The following is a 19,735-nucleotide window of genomic DNA, read 5'->3' as shown; positions in this document are numbered from 1 at the left end:
AAGTGGTGCTGTGGCTCAAGTGGTAGAGCGCTAGCCTTGAGCTGAAGAGCTGAGGGACAGCGCCCAGGCCCAGAGTTGAGGCCCCAGGACCGGACCCAAAAAAAAAAAAATCAGGGCCAGGGGGCTGGGAAGGTGGCTCAGTGGTAGAGGGCTTGCCTTGCATGCCTGAGGCCCTGGGTTCAATTCCTCAGCACCACATAAACAAAAAGAAAAAAGCCAGAAGTGGCGCTGTGGCTCAAGTGGTAGAGCGCTAGCCTTGAGCTGAAGAGCTGAGGGACAGCGCCCAAGTTCAGAGTTCAGGCCCCATGACCGGACCCCAAAAAAAAAAAAATCAGGGCTGGGTGCTTCTGGCTGAACCTGTAATCCTAGCTACTCAGGAGGCTGAGATCTGAGGATTGCAGTTTGAAACCAGCCCAGGCAGAACAGTTTGTGAGACTCTAATAAACCACTCAGAAAAAGCCAGAAGTGGTGCTATGGCTCAAGTGGTAGAGTGCTAGCCTTGAGCACAACCAAACCAAGGACAGTGCCCAAGCCTTAAGGTCAAGCCCCAGGACCGGAAAAAAGGAAAAAAAAAAAAATCTAACTTTTGGCCCTACAATACCACTTCTGGAACATAAACTTGATAAATGTGGGGTACCCAAACATCTGTTTGCATGCATATGTTTAGCATAACTTATTTATATTCATAATACATTGAAAACTTTTTATTTATAAAATAGAAAAAACAGTAAATTACAGTTCTATTACAGTTCAATTACAGTTGCCACCAGTAAACAAATAAAAAAAATACTCTTAGGTAATGGATTCATTAAGAAAATAATAAGATATAAATCCTTATTAAAAAGGCATTAATAATTAATATACTTCATAAAGAGTTAATGTACTTCTTAAAAGTGTTAACTTAGAATATTGCTAACATAGAATACAGTAAGTGTTATATATTAACTACTATTATTTTTGTTATTAAAATATCTACGAAGCCAGGTGCCAGTGGTTCATGCCTTTAATCCTAGGTACTCAGGAGGCTGAGATCTGAGAATCATGGTTTGAAGCCAGCTAGGGCAGGAAAGTCCATGAGATACTCATCTCTAATAAACTACTCAAAAATGGGAAGTGATGCTGTGGCTCAAAGTGATAGGACACTAACTTTGAGCAAAAATTCCTCAGGGTCAGGTGCCTGTACTCAATCCTAGCTACTTAGGAGGCTGAGATCTGAGGATTGCAGCTCAAAGCCAGCTGGGGCAAGAAAGTCTGTGAGCCTCTTATCTCCAGTTAACTACCAGAAAACTGGAAGTGGCGCTTGCCTTGAGGAAGCTGAGGGACAGTGTCCAGGCCCAGAGTTCAAGACCCACAACCAACCAAAAATGTAAATAATATATCTAGGAAAGCAATTTTTTGCCCAAAATACCAAATATCAACAATTAGTTGTATTTCCTTCTTGTTTTTCTTACATTTTGTTGGTATTTTTGTTACCTATAAACTTTTTCATCATAGAGTATACACTGTTTTTGTTTTAACTTCTGCATAGTGTACAATTCAATGGTTTTATGGTTGGGTTTGTGTGTGTGTGTGTGTGTGTGTGTGTGTGTGTATGTGGTGTTGGTTGTGGGACTTGAACTCTGGGCCTGGGCGCTGTCCCTGAGCTCTTCAGCTCAAGGCTAGCACTCTTCCACTTGAGCCACAGCGCCACTTCTGGTTTCCTTGTGGTTGATAGAAGATAAGAGGCTCATGGACTTTATTGTCTGGGCTGGCTTTGAACCTCAATCCTCATCTCATATCTGAGCTTCCTGAGTAGATAGGATTACAGCCAGCACTCAGCTTGTATTTTTTTGTTTTTTGTTTTAGCTATTGAAAAATTTTAAACAGAGGCTGGGGATAGTGCTCAGTGACAGGAATGAGTGCTTAGCTTTCATGAAGCCCTGGGCTGAATACTTAGCACAAAAAAAAAAGAGAGAGAGAAGAAGAAGAAAGGAAGGGAAAGAAGAAAGGGAGGGAAGGCGGGAAAGAGAAAAGGGGGAGAGGAAAATATTTTAACCCAAGAGTGACAGGGTTGTATTTATGTGTTTCTCACCATAATATGGAAGAAAGATTAAAAAGAGTAAGCTGAGAAGCCAAAAGAAAAGTGGTATAAGTCAGGTTTCAAATACGCTGCAGCAATAAAAGTAGAAAATAGAAGGTACATTTTAGGAATATTTTAAAAAATAGTCTTATCTAGTTATAAAGTGCTAGATTGGAAGGCAGAGAAATCTGGAATGACTTACAGATTTCTTCTGGGTAGATGATTAGGTCAAGAACCAATTAAACCAAAAGCACGTATGTCATCTTTGAATAGAGTTGTCCAGGAAAGTTCAAGGGTTAGAAATACTGGGTAGATGTGTGTGTGCATATGTGTGGGAAGGAAGGAAGGAAGGATGAATAGATGGATAAAGGGAGAAGGAAATTTTTGAGGTTTGTGTTTTTGAAGGTTAAGCTAAGCAATGAACAATCAATCTACACAGAAGGCTTAAGATTATAGAAAAGATACCAGGTGCTGGTGGCTCATGCCTATGGATCCTACCTACCCAGGAGGTTAAGACCTGAGGATTGAGGTTTGAAGCCAGCTGGAGCAAGAAAATCTATGAGGCTTTAACCAACCAATTAAGCACCAAAAAGCTAGAAGTAGCGCCGTGGCTCAAGAGGTAGAGTACTAGCCTTGAGCTAAAGAAGCCCAGGGACAATATCTAGGCCCTGAATTCAAGCCCCAGGACCAAGCACGTGTGCGTACCATTCATGAGACCATTCATGAGCAATTACTATGAACAAGTGACAGGCGCACCTTTTATTCACTGTAGACAGGAGGAAAAGCAGTTATAGTTATGATGGCTGTGAATATAGATTAATAGATAGCCAATTAAATCTCCAGTTAACCACCAAAAGTTGAAAGTGGAACTGTGGCTCAAGTGGCAGAGCACTAGCCTTGAACAAAAAAAGCTAGGGACAGTGCCAAGGCTTTGATTGAAGCCGCAGAACTGACATCAAAAAAAAATTTTTTTTTAAAAAGAAGAGGAAGGGGCTGGGAAAGTAGCTCAGTGATAATAATGCTTGCCTTCCATACATGAGGCCCTGGGTTCGATTCTTCAGTACCACATAAGCAGAAAAAGCTGCAAGTGGTGCTGTGGCTCAAGTAGTAGAGTGCTATCCTTGAGCTGAAGAGCTGAGGGACAGCGCCCAGGCCTAGAGTTCAAGCCCCACCACCGACCAAAATTTAAAAAAAAGAAGAGGAAGAAGAAGAAAGATTACCTAAACAGAAAATGATGAAGGCTGGAAATAGACCTGATGAAACTGCTAACAGTTTAAATACCTTCTGTGTGGAAGATGTAGTTATCTAAAAATGTCTTTTTTGTTGCCATTTATTGTTGTATCAACAATGTATTTATTTCTGCCCAATTTTTCCACTTCAGATCTGAAACAGTAAAAAACTGGAAGTCCCTAACTGAATCAGAACGCTCTAGAGGATCCTTAGAATCTATTGCTGAACATGTTGGTATGTAATTAGGAAAAAATTAAGTTGTATTTACATAGTTTGAAGATTTGGATGAGTCCTACAGAATTTTACTTCTAAAACTTAATTGGAAAAATAAATCTCTTAGTTAACATTTCAAGTCATGTTTGTTTTGCTTTATTTCTTTGATGGGGTCTTTGCCCAGTCTGGTCTCAGACCCCTGGATTCAGATGGTTTTCCCATCTCAGCCTCTCAAGTTGTAGTACTCAACCCAGTTCCTTTTTTTTTTAATGTCTTTATTGTTCTAAATTTATGATAAAAACTAAATGGCTTAGTGTATCTCTGAAGTCTTCCTTAGCCAGGTTTTGTATCTGATTATATGATACAAGATGATGTGTACTTTTTATTAAATTCAGAAATAGGAATTATTAAAAGATGTAATTCAATGAGCAAATAAAACTGAAACACAAAAGCCTACTTAGAGATTATAATTCAAAACTTAATTCTTGATTTAGCAGTACATTATATTATGCTTCCTAATTTGCAATCTCAGCTTTTAAAGTGTTAGACTTGCAGAAATAGTTAATGAGTTATTTCTTCTTACACTCCAGAATTAGCTGAAATCTCCAGAAAAATTTACTCATTTAAAAAAATAAGTAGAAAAATTTTGGTCCCTCTCTCTTGAGTTTCTGTTTGAAGAATATATTTAAAAATTCTTCATGTAATTCTGTTTTTCCATGACTTATGAATGATCATACAAAAAATGGGACCATAAACTTAACTCCATTTTTATTCGCTTTACAAATAAAGACAACACTTAAGAAATTATTCCAAAGGTTAAATTTTTTAATGTTCTGTTTTTATCAGTACAGTATACTTTCTTAAAAGAAAAAACTTAATACATGGTATCCAAATAGTCATATTTATCTTCATTGTGGTTTCGCCTTCATTTAAATTTGACTCCTAGAATTGAAAGATTGTGATTAAATAATTTTGATAGGGTCATTTTTTTATTTCTTTGATGTTTCATTGTCAGGTTCTGACAGATCAGTATCAGAAAAGTCTTTGTCTGCCTACGCAAAGAGAATGATTGAGTTGGACAATTTAACAGAGGAACATTTGCAGACTTCATATTCAGTTCATACATCATCAAGGAGTCCCCGAGCAGAATCTGGAGATTCTCTAGAAAATGCACCTTCTCATCCTTTCCACAAGGAATTAAGTGTCCCTAGTAGAATTCTTGGTATGTCAGATGCTACAGTTGAAGAATCTGCTCAAAAATCAGAAATTCAAGAAGAATATACAAAATTGGAGAAGAGTGAAATTGAAGATACCTATTCTAAACATTCTGGGAAATCTGATGTCCTACTAAAGCTTGATATGAAACCTGGAGACTCTTCTGAAATTCTTTCCAGAAAAGATCTCTCAGATTCTGTAAATGGTCCAAATGAGTTGGTTAGATTAGCCTTTGACAGTCTTCAAAGGAAAGAAGAAATGTTGAAAGATAGACAGTCAGATAAAGATGAGGATCATAGTCAAGACAACCATTCAGGAAAAGACACTCCTGAACAAAAGAATGAAAAGGAAAGGAACTCATCCTTGTCAGAACATCTCTTTGTTCCTAAAGCCTTGTCAGACTCTGAAGATTTTGAAGTGTCTTCTTTCAAGAAAGAAATTTCAGCTGAATTGTATAAAGATGATCCTGCAGTGTCAGCTTTGTTATCTCTTCGGAAGGACTCTCAGACTTGCAGAGATAAGTCAGGGTCAAGTAGGAGCTCTAGAAGCAGAGCCACTGGGTTTGGTAGTGATGATGAAATCAGTGAGTGCTTAAGTGAGAAGAGCCTTTCCATTCACAGCAATGTCCATTCTGAAAGGCTGTTGGAACTCAAGTCTCCTACTGAGCTGATGAAAAATAAGGAGCGCAGTGACGTGGAACATGAACAGGGAGTTACTGCATCTCTTTCCTTGGCTGCAGTTCATGTTGCAGATGAGTTACTTGATTTCCACATTGGTGATAGGGTATTGATTGGCAATGTTCAGCCAGGAACTCTTCGATTCAAAGGTGAAACTAGTTTTGCTAAAGGATTTTGGGCTGGAGTGGAGTTAGATAAACCTGAAGGAAATAACAATGGAACATATGATGGCATTGTGTATTTTGTGTGTAAAGAGAAGCATGGTATTTTTGCTCCTCCTCAAAAAATATCTCGAATTGCTGAAAATTTTGATGAGTATATAGAAATAAATGAAGATGAAGACTCTTATTCAGAAGAACAATATCACTTTTATAATGAAGAACAAAAATATGTTGAAATTCTAAAAGATAGTGAAAAAGATGCAGTTGAGTATTTTTGTGAGAAATCTCTACCTGGTATGTATGATGGAGAAGCCTCAGTGGACAGAGATAGAAGCCTTAAAATAGAAACAGACAATGTACGGGACATTTCTGGAATCATTGAAGCCCATGTTCACAAACAATCCTCAGCAGATTCACTGATTTCTTTAAAAGAAAACAAAGACCTTGTTTCTAGTGCCATAGAAAAGGTCTCCATTGCTGCAGAAGATGATACTTTAGACAATACCTTTTCTGAAGAATTGATAAAACCACAGCAACTTACAGAAAAAGAAGAAGAAAATCTGTATTCTGAAGTTTTGGAAAAGCCTTCTACCCCACTTCTGGATCTTTTAACAAGAGAAAAAGAACAACTAGAATCCCAACTGAGGTCATCACTGAGTGAGGAAAAAAAGTCAAAGCAACAAACAGAAACAGTCAGCTTACTGACAGACTGTTTACTAAAAGTCTTTGTGAAGGATACAGTTAGTCAACTACAACAAATCAAGAAAACTAGGAATGAGAAAATCCAGCTTAGCAATCAGGAGTTCCTTGATGATGATCAAAACAAAGTACTACCCCAAGAGCCATCTCAAAATCTTGAGGAACAATCATCCAGTATTCCAAGTTGCTTTTTAAGGTCTGAATTAGAAGATGAAAAAGAAGAGATTTCCTCTCCAGATATGTGTACAAGACCTGTAAGTATTTCATCTAGAAACAAAGTAGTTACCTTACCTTCACGTTTTAGTTCTATGACTCCTGGTAGGTAGGTAGGTAGGTAGTGTGTATGTCTGTGTTACTAGGTAAGATCAGTATGCTAGGCTTTATAGACCTTGTAGCTACATTTCTGTGTTAAGTGTACTTGTTCTCTGTTATGTCATGAGTAGCCACTGTAAGGTTGTCATAAACACTGTCAAGTTTATGGGAACTGAAACTTTTAAGTGACTGGTTGACACCCTTGTCTGCTGTTCACAGATTTGACCCCTTTCTAGATTCACTGAAAAATTCATTCTGTGGAAGTTACCAGTGATTCTCGAACTAGTTCTTTTTTGCCTGTGAATTTAATTGTTCATTTATCTGCCCAGTCATAGCTGCCCTAAAGAGATTATCAGTTGTGATGTTCTGATAAAACTGAAGTATATCCACTATGACATATTCTCAGACCATCAACTTATTTAGGTTACCCATAGACAGTTGAGCAAAGTAATGATTTTTAGTAACTTGAGCCAGCTAACCACCAAAGGTGAGAACTTTCATTTCCCAGAGACAATTCTAAAATGGAGTGATGATACAAAATAAGGAAAAAAACTAATCACTAAACATTTTATTATAAAAATTGAATGATAGGCCTATTCTGGTAAGCAGAATAGTGAGAACAGGATAAGTTTTTCTTATTATTACCCACATATTGTTTTAATTTTGCTTATTTATAGGTAAGTATATAAATACCTATACTTTTTCTTAAACAACAGCAACAAAAAAAAAAAAAACTGTTGTGTAATGTGTGATCACTAAATAGCCCCATTTGAATGGTTTTATTTCTATAGGAAAGCCCAGTGTTTGGTGCCAGTGGGCAGGAAGAACTTGCTAAAAGACTTGCTGAACTAGAGATCAGCCGGGAGTTCCTGAGCACATTAGGAGATGATCAAGATTGGTTTGAGGAAGATTTTGGTTTGAGTTCTTCTCACCGGATTCAGAAAAATAAAGCTGAAGAAACAATTGTACCTCTCATGGCAGAACCTAAAAGAGCACCCCAAAAGCCAACTGAGACATTATTGGCAGTCCCACATACTTCAGAGGAAGTAGAAATTCTTGTTCATAATGCAGCAGAAGAACTTTGGAAATGGAAAGAATTAGGCCGTGACCTTCATAGCATCAGTATTCCTACAAAACTGCTTGGCTGTGCCAGTAAAGGTCTCGATATAGAAAGCACTAGTAAAAGAGTCTATAGACAGGTATGTACCATAAAAGGATGGTTTTACCTGGTAAGCTGCTTGCCCATTTTCTGAAATTTGGATTCTCAACCATTTTATTATTTTTTTATCAAGGCGGTTTTTGATTTAACAAAAGAGATTTTTGAGGAAATATTTGCTGAGGACCCCAATTTGAATCAACCTATCTGGATGAAGCCATGTAGAATAAACTCTAGTTACTTCCGACGGGTGAAAAATCCAAATAACCTTGATGAAATCAAGGTAAGTTGCAAATCTTCAATCATTTTTTTAACTTCCAGTTCATTTCCTCCTACCTAAAAATGTCATAAAAGCAAGTACTCTTCTGTATTATTCACCTTTATGGTCTCAGAGTCTGTCCCATAGTGGGTGTTCAGTAAATATGTACTTGATATATTGATCACATGAACAATAGAGAGATGAGGTGAAAGGGAACTCTGAATCTCAAGTTTATGTACACTTCACACTCATGTCTAGCTATCATGTATATGGTATTTAAGGAAAACAACAAAATACTCAGCAAGATAACTCATTGCAGCTGAACGCTAGTGGCTCACACTTGTAATCCTAGCTAGTCAGCCAGCCTGGGTAAGACTTCTATCTCCAGTTAACCAACAAAAAGCTGGAAGTGGAGTTGTGGTAGATCATGCTAGTCTTAAGCATAAAAGTTCAGAGACAGGGCCCAGACCCTTGATTTCAAGCCCCAGGACTGGCACACACAAAAAAATAAATTATTGCAGCTTAATGTGTTTTAGGTGAGGTTTTGTTATATTTTAACTCAGAGACAGGTATAATATTCTACTAGTACACATGAAATATGTTGCATATGTCTTTTTAGCATGCTAGCTCTGGACACAGTGTTATTTTCTAGTTTTTTTGTTTGTTTGTTTGTTTTTGTCGGTCGTGGGGCCTGAACTCTGGGCCTGGGCGCTGTCCCTCAGCTCTTCAGCTCAAGGCTAGCACTCAGAGCCACTTCCAGCTTTTTTTCTTTTTGCTTATGTGGTGCTGGGGAATCGGACCCAGGGCCTCATGCACGCAAGGCAAGTGCTCTACCACTGAGCCACCTTCCCAGCCCCCACAGTGTTATTTTCTATCTTTAACTTTGGAAATTTCATATTGGTAATGTGACACACACACACAGACACACACACAGACACACACACACACACACACATATGGCTTGGGTGCTAGTGGCTCACACTTGTAATCCTTGCTACTGAGGAGGAGAGATCTGAGGATGGTGGTTCAAATCTAGCATGAACAAGAAAGTCTGTGAGACTCTTTATCTCCCATGAAACACCAGAAAACTGGAAGTAGAACTGAGGCTCAAAGTGGTAGAGCACTAGCCTTGAACAAAAAGAACTCAGGGGGGCTGGGAAGGTAGCTCAGTGGTAGAGCGCTTGCCTTGCATGCATGAGGCTCCGGGTTCTATTCCTCAGCACCACATAAGCAGGAAAAAAAAAGAGCCGGAAGTGGCACTGTGTGTCAAGTGGTAGAGTGCTAGCCCTGAGCTGAAGAGCTGAGGGACAGCACACCAGGCCCAGCACGACCAGACCCCCCCCCCCAAAAAAAAAAGAACTCAGGGACAGTCAGTACCCAGCACTGAGTTCAAGCCCCATGACTGACAAAAAACTGAAAATATATACCTATATATGCATAAAAATATATATACATACATATTATATTTATAAAATATATATAGGATTGTAAATACGAATATGAAAATATTTTGTCAAGATTTTGAAAAGATTAAAAGCCTAGAAACTACAAGCATTGCACAGCTTGAAGTCACGTTCATGGTAGTCTGTCTGCTTATTCATATTGCCTAAACACAGCAAGTTTGTTGGTTGGTTTATTTACAGCTCTTACTATGTAGTATAGGCTGGCCTCCTTTGGCCTTGCCTCCAGAATGCTTGAATTATAGGCATGAACCACCACACCCAGCTATAAATTTTATTTCCAAAGCAATACTTTCTCAAACTTCGATTTGCATATACATTTTATGGAGATCTTGTTAAAATTCAGATGCTTACTCTGTAGGTCTTGGGTGGGACCCGGAAGTCTTCATTTGTAACAAGCTTTTAAGCCTATTAGCTGCTCCCAGAGCCATTCTTCCTCTCCCCCCTCCCTTCAGTCCTATTGGGTTTTGAATCCAGGGCCCTGAACAAGCTGGCAAGCATTCTACCACTTGAGCCTTATCCTATCTTTTTTACTTTAGTTATTTTCCAAATAAGGCCTCTAATTTTTCTCAGGTCTAGCTAGAGGCTGTAATCCTCCTGTTTATACCTGTGTGGTAGTTAGTATTATAGGTATTCACCACCAGACCCAGCTTACTTGTTGAGTTGACCTGGAACTTGGATCCTTCCAGTCTTTGTCTCCTGAGTAACTGGAATAACATACATGAGCTACTGCAGCTGGCTCATGACTATTCTTGGAAAGCAAATTTTTAGACATTTCCAGAAGTTATTTGATCATAGAAAGCTTTTTTTAAAATTATGCTGACAACACCAGTAGTTAGTTATGACATATATGTGCTTACCCTCGGGGATTGGCAAGCTATGGCCCATTGGCCAAATCCAATTCATCATATTTTTTTATAAATAATATTTTGTTAGACCACAGCCATACCCACTTATTAATGTATTATCTATGGTTGCTTTCCTGCTACTAAAGTAGAATAGTTACAACAATGACCAGTTGACCCACAAAACCTGAAATATTTATAATCTGATCCTCTACAAAAAAGTTTGCCAGTCTGTGGTTTAAAAAAGTTTATTTTGGGGCTGGGAAGGTGGCTCAGTGGTAGAGTGCTTGCCTTGCATGCCAGAGACCCTGGGTTCGATTCCTCAGCATCACATAAGCAAAAACAAAAGAGCTGGAAGTGGCTCTGTGGCTCAAGTGGTAGAGCGCTAGCCTTGAGCTGAAGAGCTGAGGGACAGCGCCCAGGCCCAGAGTTCAGGCCCCACGACTGGAACCAAAAAAAAAAGTTTATTTTGAAAACACCTGCATATTCTGTTCCTTCCATCCCTCCACAGTCTTTGAATGCAGTTGTGTGCCTTCTATAGACAAGGAGTGGTAGAATCTGAAACACAATGGTAGTTTGAGAATCTTCTCAGTTGATTCTGATTCATAAATGTCTCTCCACTGAGAACACTGGTTGTCTCGTATTGTTTTATTGGTCTCTTTGCTTTTGGTGATACTGGGACTTGAACTCCGGGCTTTGTTCTTGCTAAGCACGTCCTCTGTTTCTTAAGCCAGTCTCCAACGCTTTTTGCTCTGGTTGTTTTGGGATAGGTTCTCACTTTTGGCTGAGGACTTCCAGGACTGCAATCTTCTTACAATTACCACTGGTGTGTGCCACCATACCCAGAGTTTTCTGTTGACAGTGTCCTCAAAAACTTTTTTGCCTAGGCTGGCCTGGAACCTGTTCTTACCCTTTTATGTAGCTGGGATGACAGGCACACATTACTGCATCCAATTGTTGGTTGAGATGAGGTCTCAGGAACTTTGTCCCCAGGCTGGTCTCAAAGTGATCCTTCTGATATCTAGAGGAGCCACCAACATTTGGCCAAGAACACTTGCTTCCTTCCTCCCTCCCTCCCTCCCTCCCTTCCTTCCTTCTTTCTTTCTTTGCCAGTCCTGGGGCTTGAATTCAGGGTCTGGGCACTGTCCATGAGCTTCATTTGCTCAAGGCTACTGCTCTACCACTTGAGCCACAGCGCCACTTCCAGCTTTTTTTGTTTATGTGGTACTGAGGAATCGAACCCAGGGCTTCATGCAGCAAGGCAAGCACTCTACCACTGAGCCACATTCCCAACCGAACATTGTTTTCTTAATGGAAGTACCTTTAAGAGTAACAAAACAAGTTGTATTAGTAATGAATAAAATACTAGATACTTAACATACAGCAGTAATCAGACTGCCTTTAAGGGTGATAGCTTACAATGTTTCTCATTCTGAAATTTTCATTAATTTTTTAATATAACATATTCAGGTCTTGATATTTCAAAATAAATTCTTCTAGACAAAGGAATATACATTTCTCACATGACGTGGAATTGAATGGGATTGTATGACATGGGATTTTTCTGGTTCAGAGGTTTATGTTTTCTTTAGTAGTTTTGCCAGCTTAAGGTTAGCTGATATAAATTCTTCAATATAGAGAACTCTGAAAGTGATTTTCCTTTTCAGATTTGTTCATGGGTTTTACTTTTTTTATTTTTGGTCGGTTGGTTATAGGGCTTGAACTCTGGGCCTGGGCATTGTCCCTCAGCTCTTCAGTTCAAGGCTAGTGCTGTACCACTAGAGCCACAGCCCCACTTCTGTCTTTTTCTGCTTATGTGGTACTGAGGAATCGAACCCAGGGCCTCATGCATGGAAGCAAGCACTCTGCCACTGAGCCACCTTCCCAGCCCCAGGCGTTTTACTTTTTTTTAATGTGTATGAAAACAAAAATTCTGTAAGTAAATAAAATAATTGAGCACTTGGGATGCTTTTCCTCTCAAATTGCTAAATAATACAAAGTGCATGAAATTTCTATGATCTTTTATCAAATTTTTATGTGCATGTAAATATTTTATTGCTAGCATAAATCTGTTTATTGCATTGTAAACATGTAAGTCTCAGGAAGTTTGTGTATTCATTCTTCTTATTTCAACAGAACTTCATCGCAACTGAAGTACTCAAATTGTTCAGTCTTAGAAAGGAGCCAAACCACAAAACAGATTGGCAGAAAATGATGAAATTTGGAAGAAAGAAAAGGGACCGCGTAGATCATATCCTGGTTAGTGTATACTACAAAACTATTTTAATTGTATTGTCTACAATCAGACTGTAGCTTAATGTTAAAACAGGATCCCTTTTGGTTGGAAAATATTTTGTCTCCCAGCCTGTGTTTCATCTCTGTTTTCTTAATCTTTCCCTTTGCTGTGCAGTTTTTAGTTTGCTGCAATCCCATTTGTTTATTTTTGCTTTGTATTTTGGAGTCATATCCAAAAAATCTTTGCCAGACCTATGTCATGGAGTTTTTTCTCAGCTCGATTTTCTTCTAGTAGTTTCAGATTATATTTAAATCTTTAATCCATTTTTAGTTTATTTTCATATAGAGCATGCCATAAGGCTCCAATTTCATTTTTTTGTATGTAAACAACCAATTTTACCCAAACTCTTTGTTTTTATTGTAAGTGATGTATAGAAGGGTTACAGTTACATAAGTAAGGTACTGAGTACATTTCTTTTTGAACAGTGTTATCCCTTCCCTCATTTTCTCCCATTTCCTCCTCCCCAAGTTGTAATATTTCCAACATAGTGTCTACTGAGTATCATTGTTGCATTGGTTTACCCTTCCCGTTTCTGTGATTCCCCTTCCCTTCCCCAAATCAGATAATCTTATAGAAGGGGTACAGAAGTCAAAAACAGTGACCACAGGGAATAAACCAAAGGTCGGGGGAAAGAAAAAAGAAATATCTGCAAACAGTATGCTAAACAAAAACCTCTTGTTTCCATTTCTTGGAGTTCAATTCATAAGCATAATTTTACATGGTCATATGCACGTAGCTATTGAGCTATTATGATCCTCTGCTAGACATATTCTAGTTTTTACAAAGGAGGGAGTCCATGCAGCCTATGTTTCTTGGGGTCTAGCTTACTTTGCTTATTAAATTTTTTTCCCAAGTCTTTCCATTTCATTACAAATGGGGCAATGTTATTCTTTCTAATGGAAGCATAGAATTCCATTGGCCAAAACAATTAATTGAAGAGACGATATATCCTTTCCCCATGTGTGTTCTTGGTAGTTTTGTCAAAAAGCAGTTGCCCATCAGTTCCCAGAACCTGAAAACAGAAAAGGAAGGGAGGGAGGGAGGGAGGGAGGGAGGGAGAGGGAGGGAGGAAAGGGAGGGAGGGAGGGAAGGAAAGAATCCATTGCCCATAATTGTGTATTTATTTCTGGGTTTTCTATTCTATTCCACTGGTCATTGTGTCTGTTTTTATTCTAGTACCATGCTATTTTTATTGCAATTGCTTTATTGCTTTATATTTTAAAGTCAGGTAATACAATGCTCCATGTCTGTTTTTTGGTTTGTTTGGGGTTTTGTGCTCAAGATTTTTGGCTATTTGAGGTCTTATAAGAATGTAAGAATCATTGCTTCTATTTATGTGGGGGGAAATGACTTCTTTTAAAGTTATGACACTGAATCTGTGGATTCTTTTACACACTATGGACATTTTCACAATATTAATTCTTCCAGTCTTTGAACATTAAATATCTTTCCATTTATTTATGTTTTCTTTAATGTTTCTTTATAAGTGCTTTATAGTTTTCCATGTACAAGCCTTTCATCTCTTCGGTTAAATTTAAAGTATTTGGGATACAACAAGTATAATGGGATTGTTTTCTTAATTTGAATATTGGATAATGTATTGTTTGGACATTGATGTGCTGCTGATGTATGTATATATGTTGTATGTGTTCTAAAACTGTAATTGATTATAGTGTGCTTTCACAACTCTGGGGAGTAACATAACAATTTTAATTCTTCCCTATGTCCTTTTAAAGCCAACTACGTTTCATCTGACATTATCTCCTCATATCTGATGTGGTTTTGAGTCCCTTCAACATCAACTCTATCTCTTTGTCCCTCTAAATACAGTGCTCAGAACTGAACATTTAATTTCATATATTTAGTTCAGTGTTTTATATATATATATATATATATATATATATATATATATATGCTTTGACTGGTGCAGTTTATGATCACATTTCTTTTTAGTATATCATACTTATAGTAGTCGCAGGAATTTAGGGAAGCCTTAAGACCAGAATCACACCTTTTCATTGGGACAGGGGGGTGGGGGTGGGGGGGCGCCGTGGAGTTTAAGCCCTATCATGAACCTTATTTTATTCTTCATCTTGCCGAATTTGGCCCATGGTTCCAAGATAACACCACATTTTTTTAGTTCTTTGTTTATAAACAGTCGTTATATTTCTAGTTTTTTGTATCATCCCTAAAATAGATACAACTATCTCTGTTTAGCTGATTGTTAAAAACCATGAACTAGACAGAGCCAACATCCTTTCAGAATTCACTCATATTCTAGGTATTCATATACTATCTTCTATTTGCACTCTCCCAGTCCCTGGGTAACTACTAATAAATAATGCTGTAGGACCTCACAGCCTAGCAGAAGAAGGATGCATAGAGAGTATAGTTTGGTATGATAACTATTATAATGAAAAAATGTTTTGCTATAAACAAAACAATGAGAGAACAGAGAAAAGCTCCTGAGTATTCAGGCAGAAACTTCTGGGTTGGTCGCTGTCCTTGAATCAGAAAGGTACAAATCTGTCTGGCTGGTCTCTGTTTACTCATCTTATTGATAAAGATAGTGAAAAGACCCTGGCATCTTCTGTTGAACTAAAGGCCACATTGTATTTGCTACATTTCTACCAACCAGCCTATTACCCTATTTGAGAAAAAGTTACCATTAGCCTGAACTTTAAATTGCATTTAATTAGTTGCTCTGCCTTCTACACATAACATATAAGGATATATGTATAACACACTCTAAAGACAAGACAAAGAAAATAGAGGAAGATATGCAGAGAATGAGTTTTCTGTTATTGAAGCAAGGAGGTTTTGAACTATGAGCACAAGACCTTTTTACTTACTAGCCTGGCACCATACTGCTGAGCCTCACCTCCAGCCCAGACTTTGAACTTTTTTCTTTTCTTTTTTTTTCCTTTTCTTTTTTGAGCTTTCTTATAGTAAAACTAAAAAAGTAAAAAGTAAAATCCAAACACTTTGCAACTTTAAAAGACTTTCCTTCTTGGGCCATATCCCATGGTAGGACTACAAAGTCAGCAAATTTGAATTAATTTTCTAGCTCTTGTGTGAGAGCATTGTCTAACCTTCTTGCCTTCTAAATCCTAGGTACAGGAGCTCCATGAGGAGGAGGCACAGTGGGTGAACTATGATGAGGACGAGTTGTGTGTGAAGATGCAGCTGGCTGATGGGCTCTTTGAGAACTTGATCAAAGACACTATTGATACTCTGAATCAGATCAGTGAAAAACAGGGGAGAATGCTACTTGTGTGACATCTTGCAAATAAACCGAACACTGAGTGCTAATATGAGTCCTGGGCCTTTCTGCCTTCTGATACACACCCCATCTCCATGATAGCAAGAGTACTTCTGGACTTTGTACCTGTTCTTATGGACTGCTTGTGTGGAATTCATGGGACAATGCAGTATTTCAGCCTTGTCTTTACAGAGTGACCACTGGATTTGTTGGGTGTTCTCAGTGGGCAGGGTAACACTCCTGATGTTCATCCTAAACCTCATGTTACCATGCTACTAGATCTCAGGTGAGGGCTGGGATTACCAGACTTACCTTTGAGCATAGACAAGGGTATTATTTCCTCGAGTATGAAGTCAGGAGAGGGTATACCGATAAATTCATCATTAACTGTTTGAAATGTATTCATGGTCTCTACCACAAAAGTCATAAATGGATAGTATAGTCTCTAAACAGTATTAAACCCTAACTACTTCTAAACTAGGCAAATTCAAGATTTATCTGCCTATTTCCTGTTCCAGAGTTTAGCTCATTTCTTTTGGAAGCCCATTTTCTTTATTATTACAGTTAAGCAGCACCAAATGGGCTATCAAGTAGCCTTGTTTCTGAGCAGAATGTAAAGAACTGTGACTCTTAGCATTGTGTTCAGTTTTCTCTCTGGGCATGAGATCAGAGAATGCCCCCACCGAGGTTTAGGCTCCAGGACTGCTGCAGGGCTGCCTCCTCTCCCCATTCTCACCCCTGCTCTTTTCTTACTCGTCCTGAACCTCTACCAGCTGCTCTCAGAATCACAGATACTCAGGACCATCTCAGGCATCCAGGCATGGCAAAAGTGGAAATCATTCATTTTGGCCTTCAAACCTTCAACTCCCATTTCTCCCCAAGAAGTCAGAGATGCTGTTACTTGAATGATTTAGGAAATGAGTGTGTGCACCAAAGACAAAAAAGACATTGTCTAGAGTTTGTGTGCTTGTTTTGTGCTTGGAACATTTTTTAATTTATTTTCGGGTAAATTATTAAATTGAAAATGTGTGTCCCTGTTCAGAAGTGAAAAGTTCTTGTAATAGTTAAACCTCCGTCTTGAAGCTTTTATGGTTCCTAGTCTTTGCACAGGAAAACAGTGGTTTTAACCAACCCATACACATCAAAGAAGTCAGTTCAATTCAGTGAGTGAAAGAACATGAGTTTCCAGCATGACCTGCAGTCGCAAAAGCAGGAGGAAATGATAGAAAGACACGATAAAGTGTACTCCCGCCTCTCTGCAGCATTGCTTCTCACAACTCTTACCTGTATCTGAAAAAAATCTTTAGACTCCAGCTGCTACATTAGAGCACAGCAGATGCGCTCGTGGACCTCAGTACCTGCCTTCCTGACTGGCTTCTCCTCCCAGTCCAGTCCCTCTTCAAGTAATCCAGAAGAATGTGGATAATCTTAGGCGTGAATGTAAATGCCTTAATCTTGAAGGTCTTGATTAGAAGCATGATATAAAACATCCACTGGATTCATAAATGTTCTGGAATGTTATAGCTTCAAAATATGTTAGAAAAACCCCAAAGATGGTAAAATCTTTAATTGTGCACATTTGTCCATTTCTGCATCTTCCTTCCAAACTTGCCTTTGCGTCTGAAATGTCTCACTATGCACACTTCCATTCTTTTCAGCTTCATCCTGTCATTATAAGAAACTTACTGAAATAATCATTGGACTATTTGCATTTTGCACAATGACTGGTGTGAATAGCTCTTGACAAATAAGGAAAGCACTGAAATGTTGTGATTGGGTCTCGGGAAATGCTCAGATTGATGTGTTACCAGCATCTCTTCCGAGCCATTGATGTTGAAGCTATAGTCTTGTAGCCATAATGAGCAGGTTGACTAGAAGAAGCAAAGGTTTCTTGGGGTTATTAACTAGTAGTGTGGAAATATTCTTTTCATGTGGCCAAGGAAAAGCAAAGATGTTTCTTTTCAGTTCATATTTGAAAGACAGAAAATATGTTGTCTACATCCTTTGGCTGTTTGTAAGATCACATTGTCCTTATGATTCTGAAACTTTACAGCTGCTATAAATTTTTTATAAATGAATATCAAAATAGTATAATAGGAATATAGGTTGTTTTTCTACATCTTCATTGTTTGGAACTAAAATCAGTTTTTAATAAGATAGTTTATCTTTACTGTTTATATAACATTATGATTCCAGAAAAGGAAAATATACTGATAGGTGTGGAATCAGCAATCTGGGAAGACTTGCTGCCAGAAATGTGGTGGCAGCAATCCTAGCCTGTTACAGCTGTCTTTATCATTCGAGCATCCTGGGTTCCATTGAGAGGCAGGAATGGATTAATTTTATTCTTCACCAGAAATTGTTATCCATAGTTTGGTAGTGAAAACAAAAACAAAAACCGGTATTGTATCTAACAGGTTTCTTAATATTTTAAGTATTTGGATCTAATTGAGATGGATTTCTAGTGAGGAGTAGGAATGATAAATACTGAAACCTAACCACTCATTCCCTATTGGGATCTTTTGAATCAAACTCTGCCTCTTAACCAAGAACCTAAATATTCCCTCTTTCTAATCTTTACTCCCTTTTTTCCCTAAACCCATCCTCTTTCAGTCTTTCTTCATAATCCTCTAAGAAAAAAGATCTTTACATCAGCAGTAATATCTTTTAGAATAGCACTATCAGAATTTAGTCGTAAACCAACTTGTAGGCTTCAGATTTACTTCTGAGTCCAAAATAATTTGTGCTATCCAGGGCAGTTAACTCTGGGTTAAATAAGTACAGGGTATAGATTCCCTTTTCAGGTCTAAACAGGAATTTTTACTGTAGGGAAAAGTGGGAAGAGCTCAAAAGTAGTTAATAAGGAAGGTAATTTGTTTTTCTTTTACCTAAAAGAAAAGAAAATTCCTTCTGTGACTACAGGTCTCTGAGAAATTATCTTTCAAGAGATTTTATTGCTCATAAAGAGTGTTGTGGCCTATTGATAAAAACAATTTTGTTCACTTTCTTGTCTTGAAAAAAAGTGGCCTTAGCTTTTTGCAATACTTGAATAAAGTGTGTACTCGCAAAAGAATTTCTGTAGCACAGCATTAGAGACTCATAACTTTTCTGCAAGAAATTCAAACTTACATCTTCCTTTTACTACCTTAAGAATACTAGTGAATAAAACATTAATTCAAAGAGCAAGTGGTAGAAACTACAATGATGTTTAATGCAAATTGTAGGAATTTACATGTTTACAAATCATCTTAAACTGGTTGTGCAGCAATTCAATAAAATATCTTTGTATTTTAAAAAATGTGAAGAAAAATGTAAACTGATGTAAAGGAGGTACTGTCATTTTAATTAACCTATATTTAATAGCTTTTCCTTCTGGACTTTGCAAAGCCTTCTTGGTAAACACATTGCAAAGCATTACCTGGGGGGCTCAGCCTCCTCGTGTGTACTGTACTGTGCAGACATGAAAAATAAACCCGTTTACTGTGTATGTGTAAATAGCCTGGCCGGCAGGCCATTTCCAGCCAATAGTCACATCCAGTGCAGCTCTGCACAGGAGACTAAGGGTGTGGTTTGTAAGTATGAGCTGTAAAATAACTGGGATGAATTCCCATGTACACCTGTGTAAATAGATTTGTTAACTAAAATGTACTTTAAGATAAAAATCTGTAAATAAATGATTTATAAATTAATTTCATGTCCGGTGCTCATTCTTCCTCTCATAAGCCAAGTTCAGGAAAGGAATTCTCAGAAAGTTCAGTTAATTCCAATTTCTTATTTGATTGAAGGGCACTTAGTCTTGGCAGTAGCATAAGATAAGCTGTACACAAGGGGTATTTACTCCTACATTCAAGTGCTATCAACATAATTTAGCCTGTAATCGCAGCTACTCAG

At 38.1% G+C, this 19,735-nt stretch overlaps 1 protein-coding gene across 1 annotated transcript in view; it reads left to right on the top strand.

Annotated features, from left to right (window-relative positions):
- Positions 1-19,533, top strand: part of Cep350 (centrosomal protein 350kDa) — a 141,579-nt gene extending 122,046 nt beyond the window's left edge. Inside the window, exons 32-37 of the mRNA XM_013015515.1 lie at positions 3,361-3,523; positions 4,518-6,508; positions 7,358-7,765; positions 7,859-8,005; positions 12,423-12,545; positions 15,697-19,533. Coding sequence (XP_012870969.1) covers positions 3,361-3,523; positions 4,518-6,508; positions 7,358-7,765; positions 7,859-8,005; positions 12,423-12,545; positions 15,697-15,861 — 2,997 coding nt within the window. The 3' untranslated portion in view covers positions 15,862-19,533. The remainder of the gene's footprint in view (positions 1-3,360; positions 3,524-4,517; positions 6,509-7,357; positions 7,766-7,858; positions 8,006-12,422; positions 12,546-15,696) is intronic.
- Positions 19,534-19,735: the final 202 nt, after the last annotated feature.

The sequence above is a fragment of the Dipodomys ordii genome, unplaced genomic scaffold, assembly GCF_000151885.1.
Source record: "Dipodomys ordii isolate 6190 unplaced genomic scaffold, Dord_2.0 Scaffold27, whole genome shotgun sequence".
Taxonomy (NCBI): domain Eukaryota; kingdom Metazoa; phylum Chordata; class Mammalia; order Rodentia; family Heteromyidae; genus Dipodomys; species Dipodomys ordii.
Note: the sequence above shows the minus strand (reverse complement) of the source record. Positions and strands in the feature narration are given on the sequence as shown.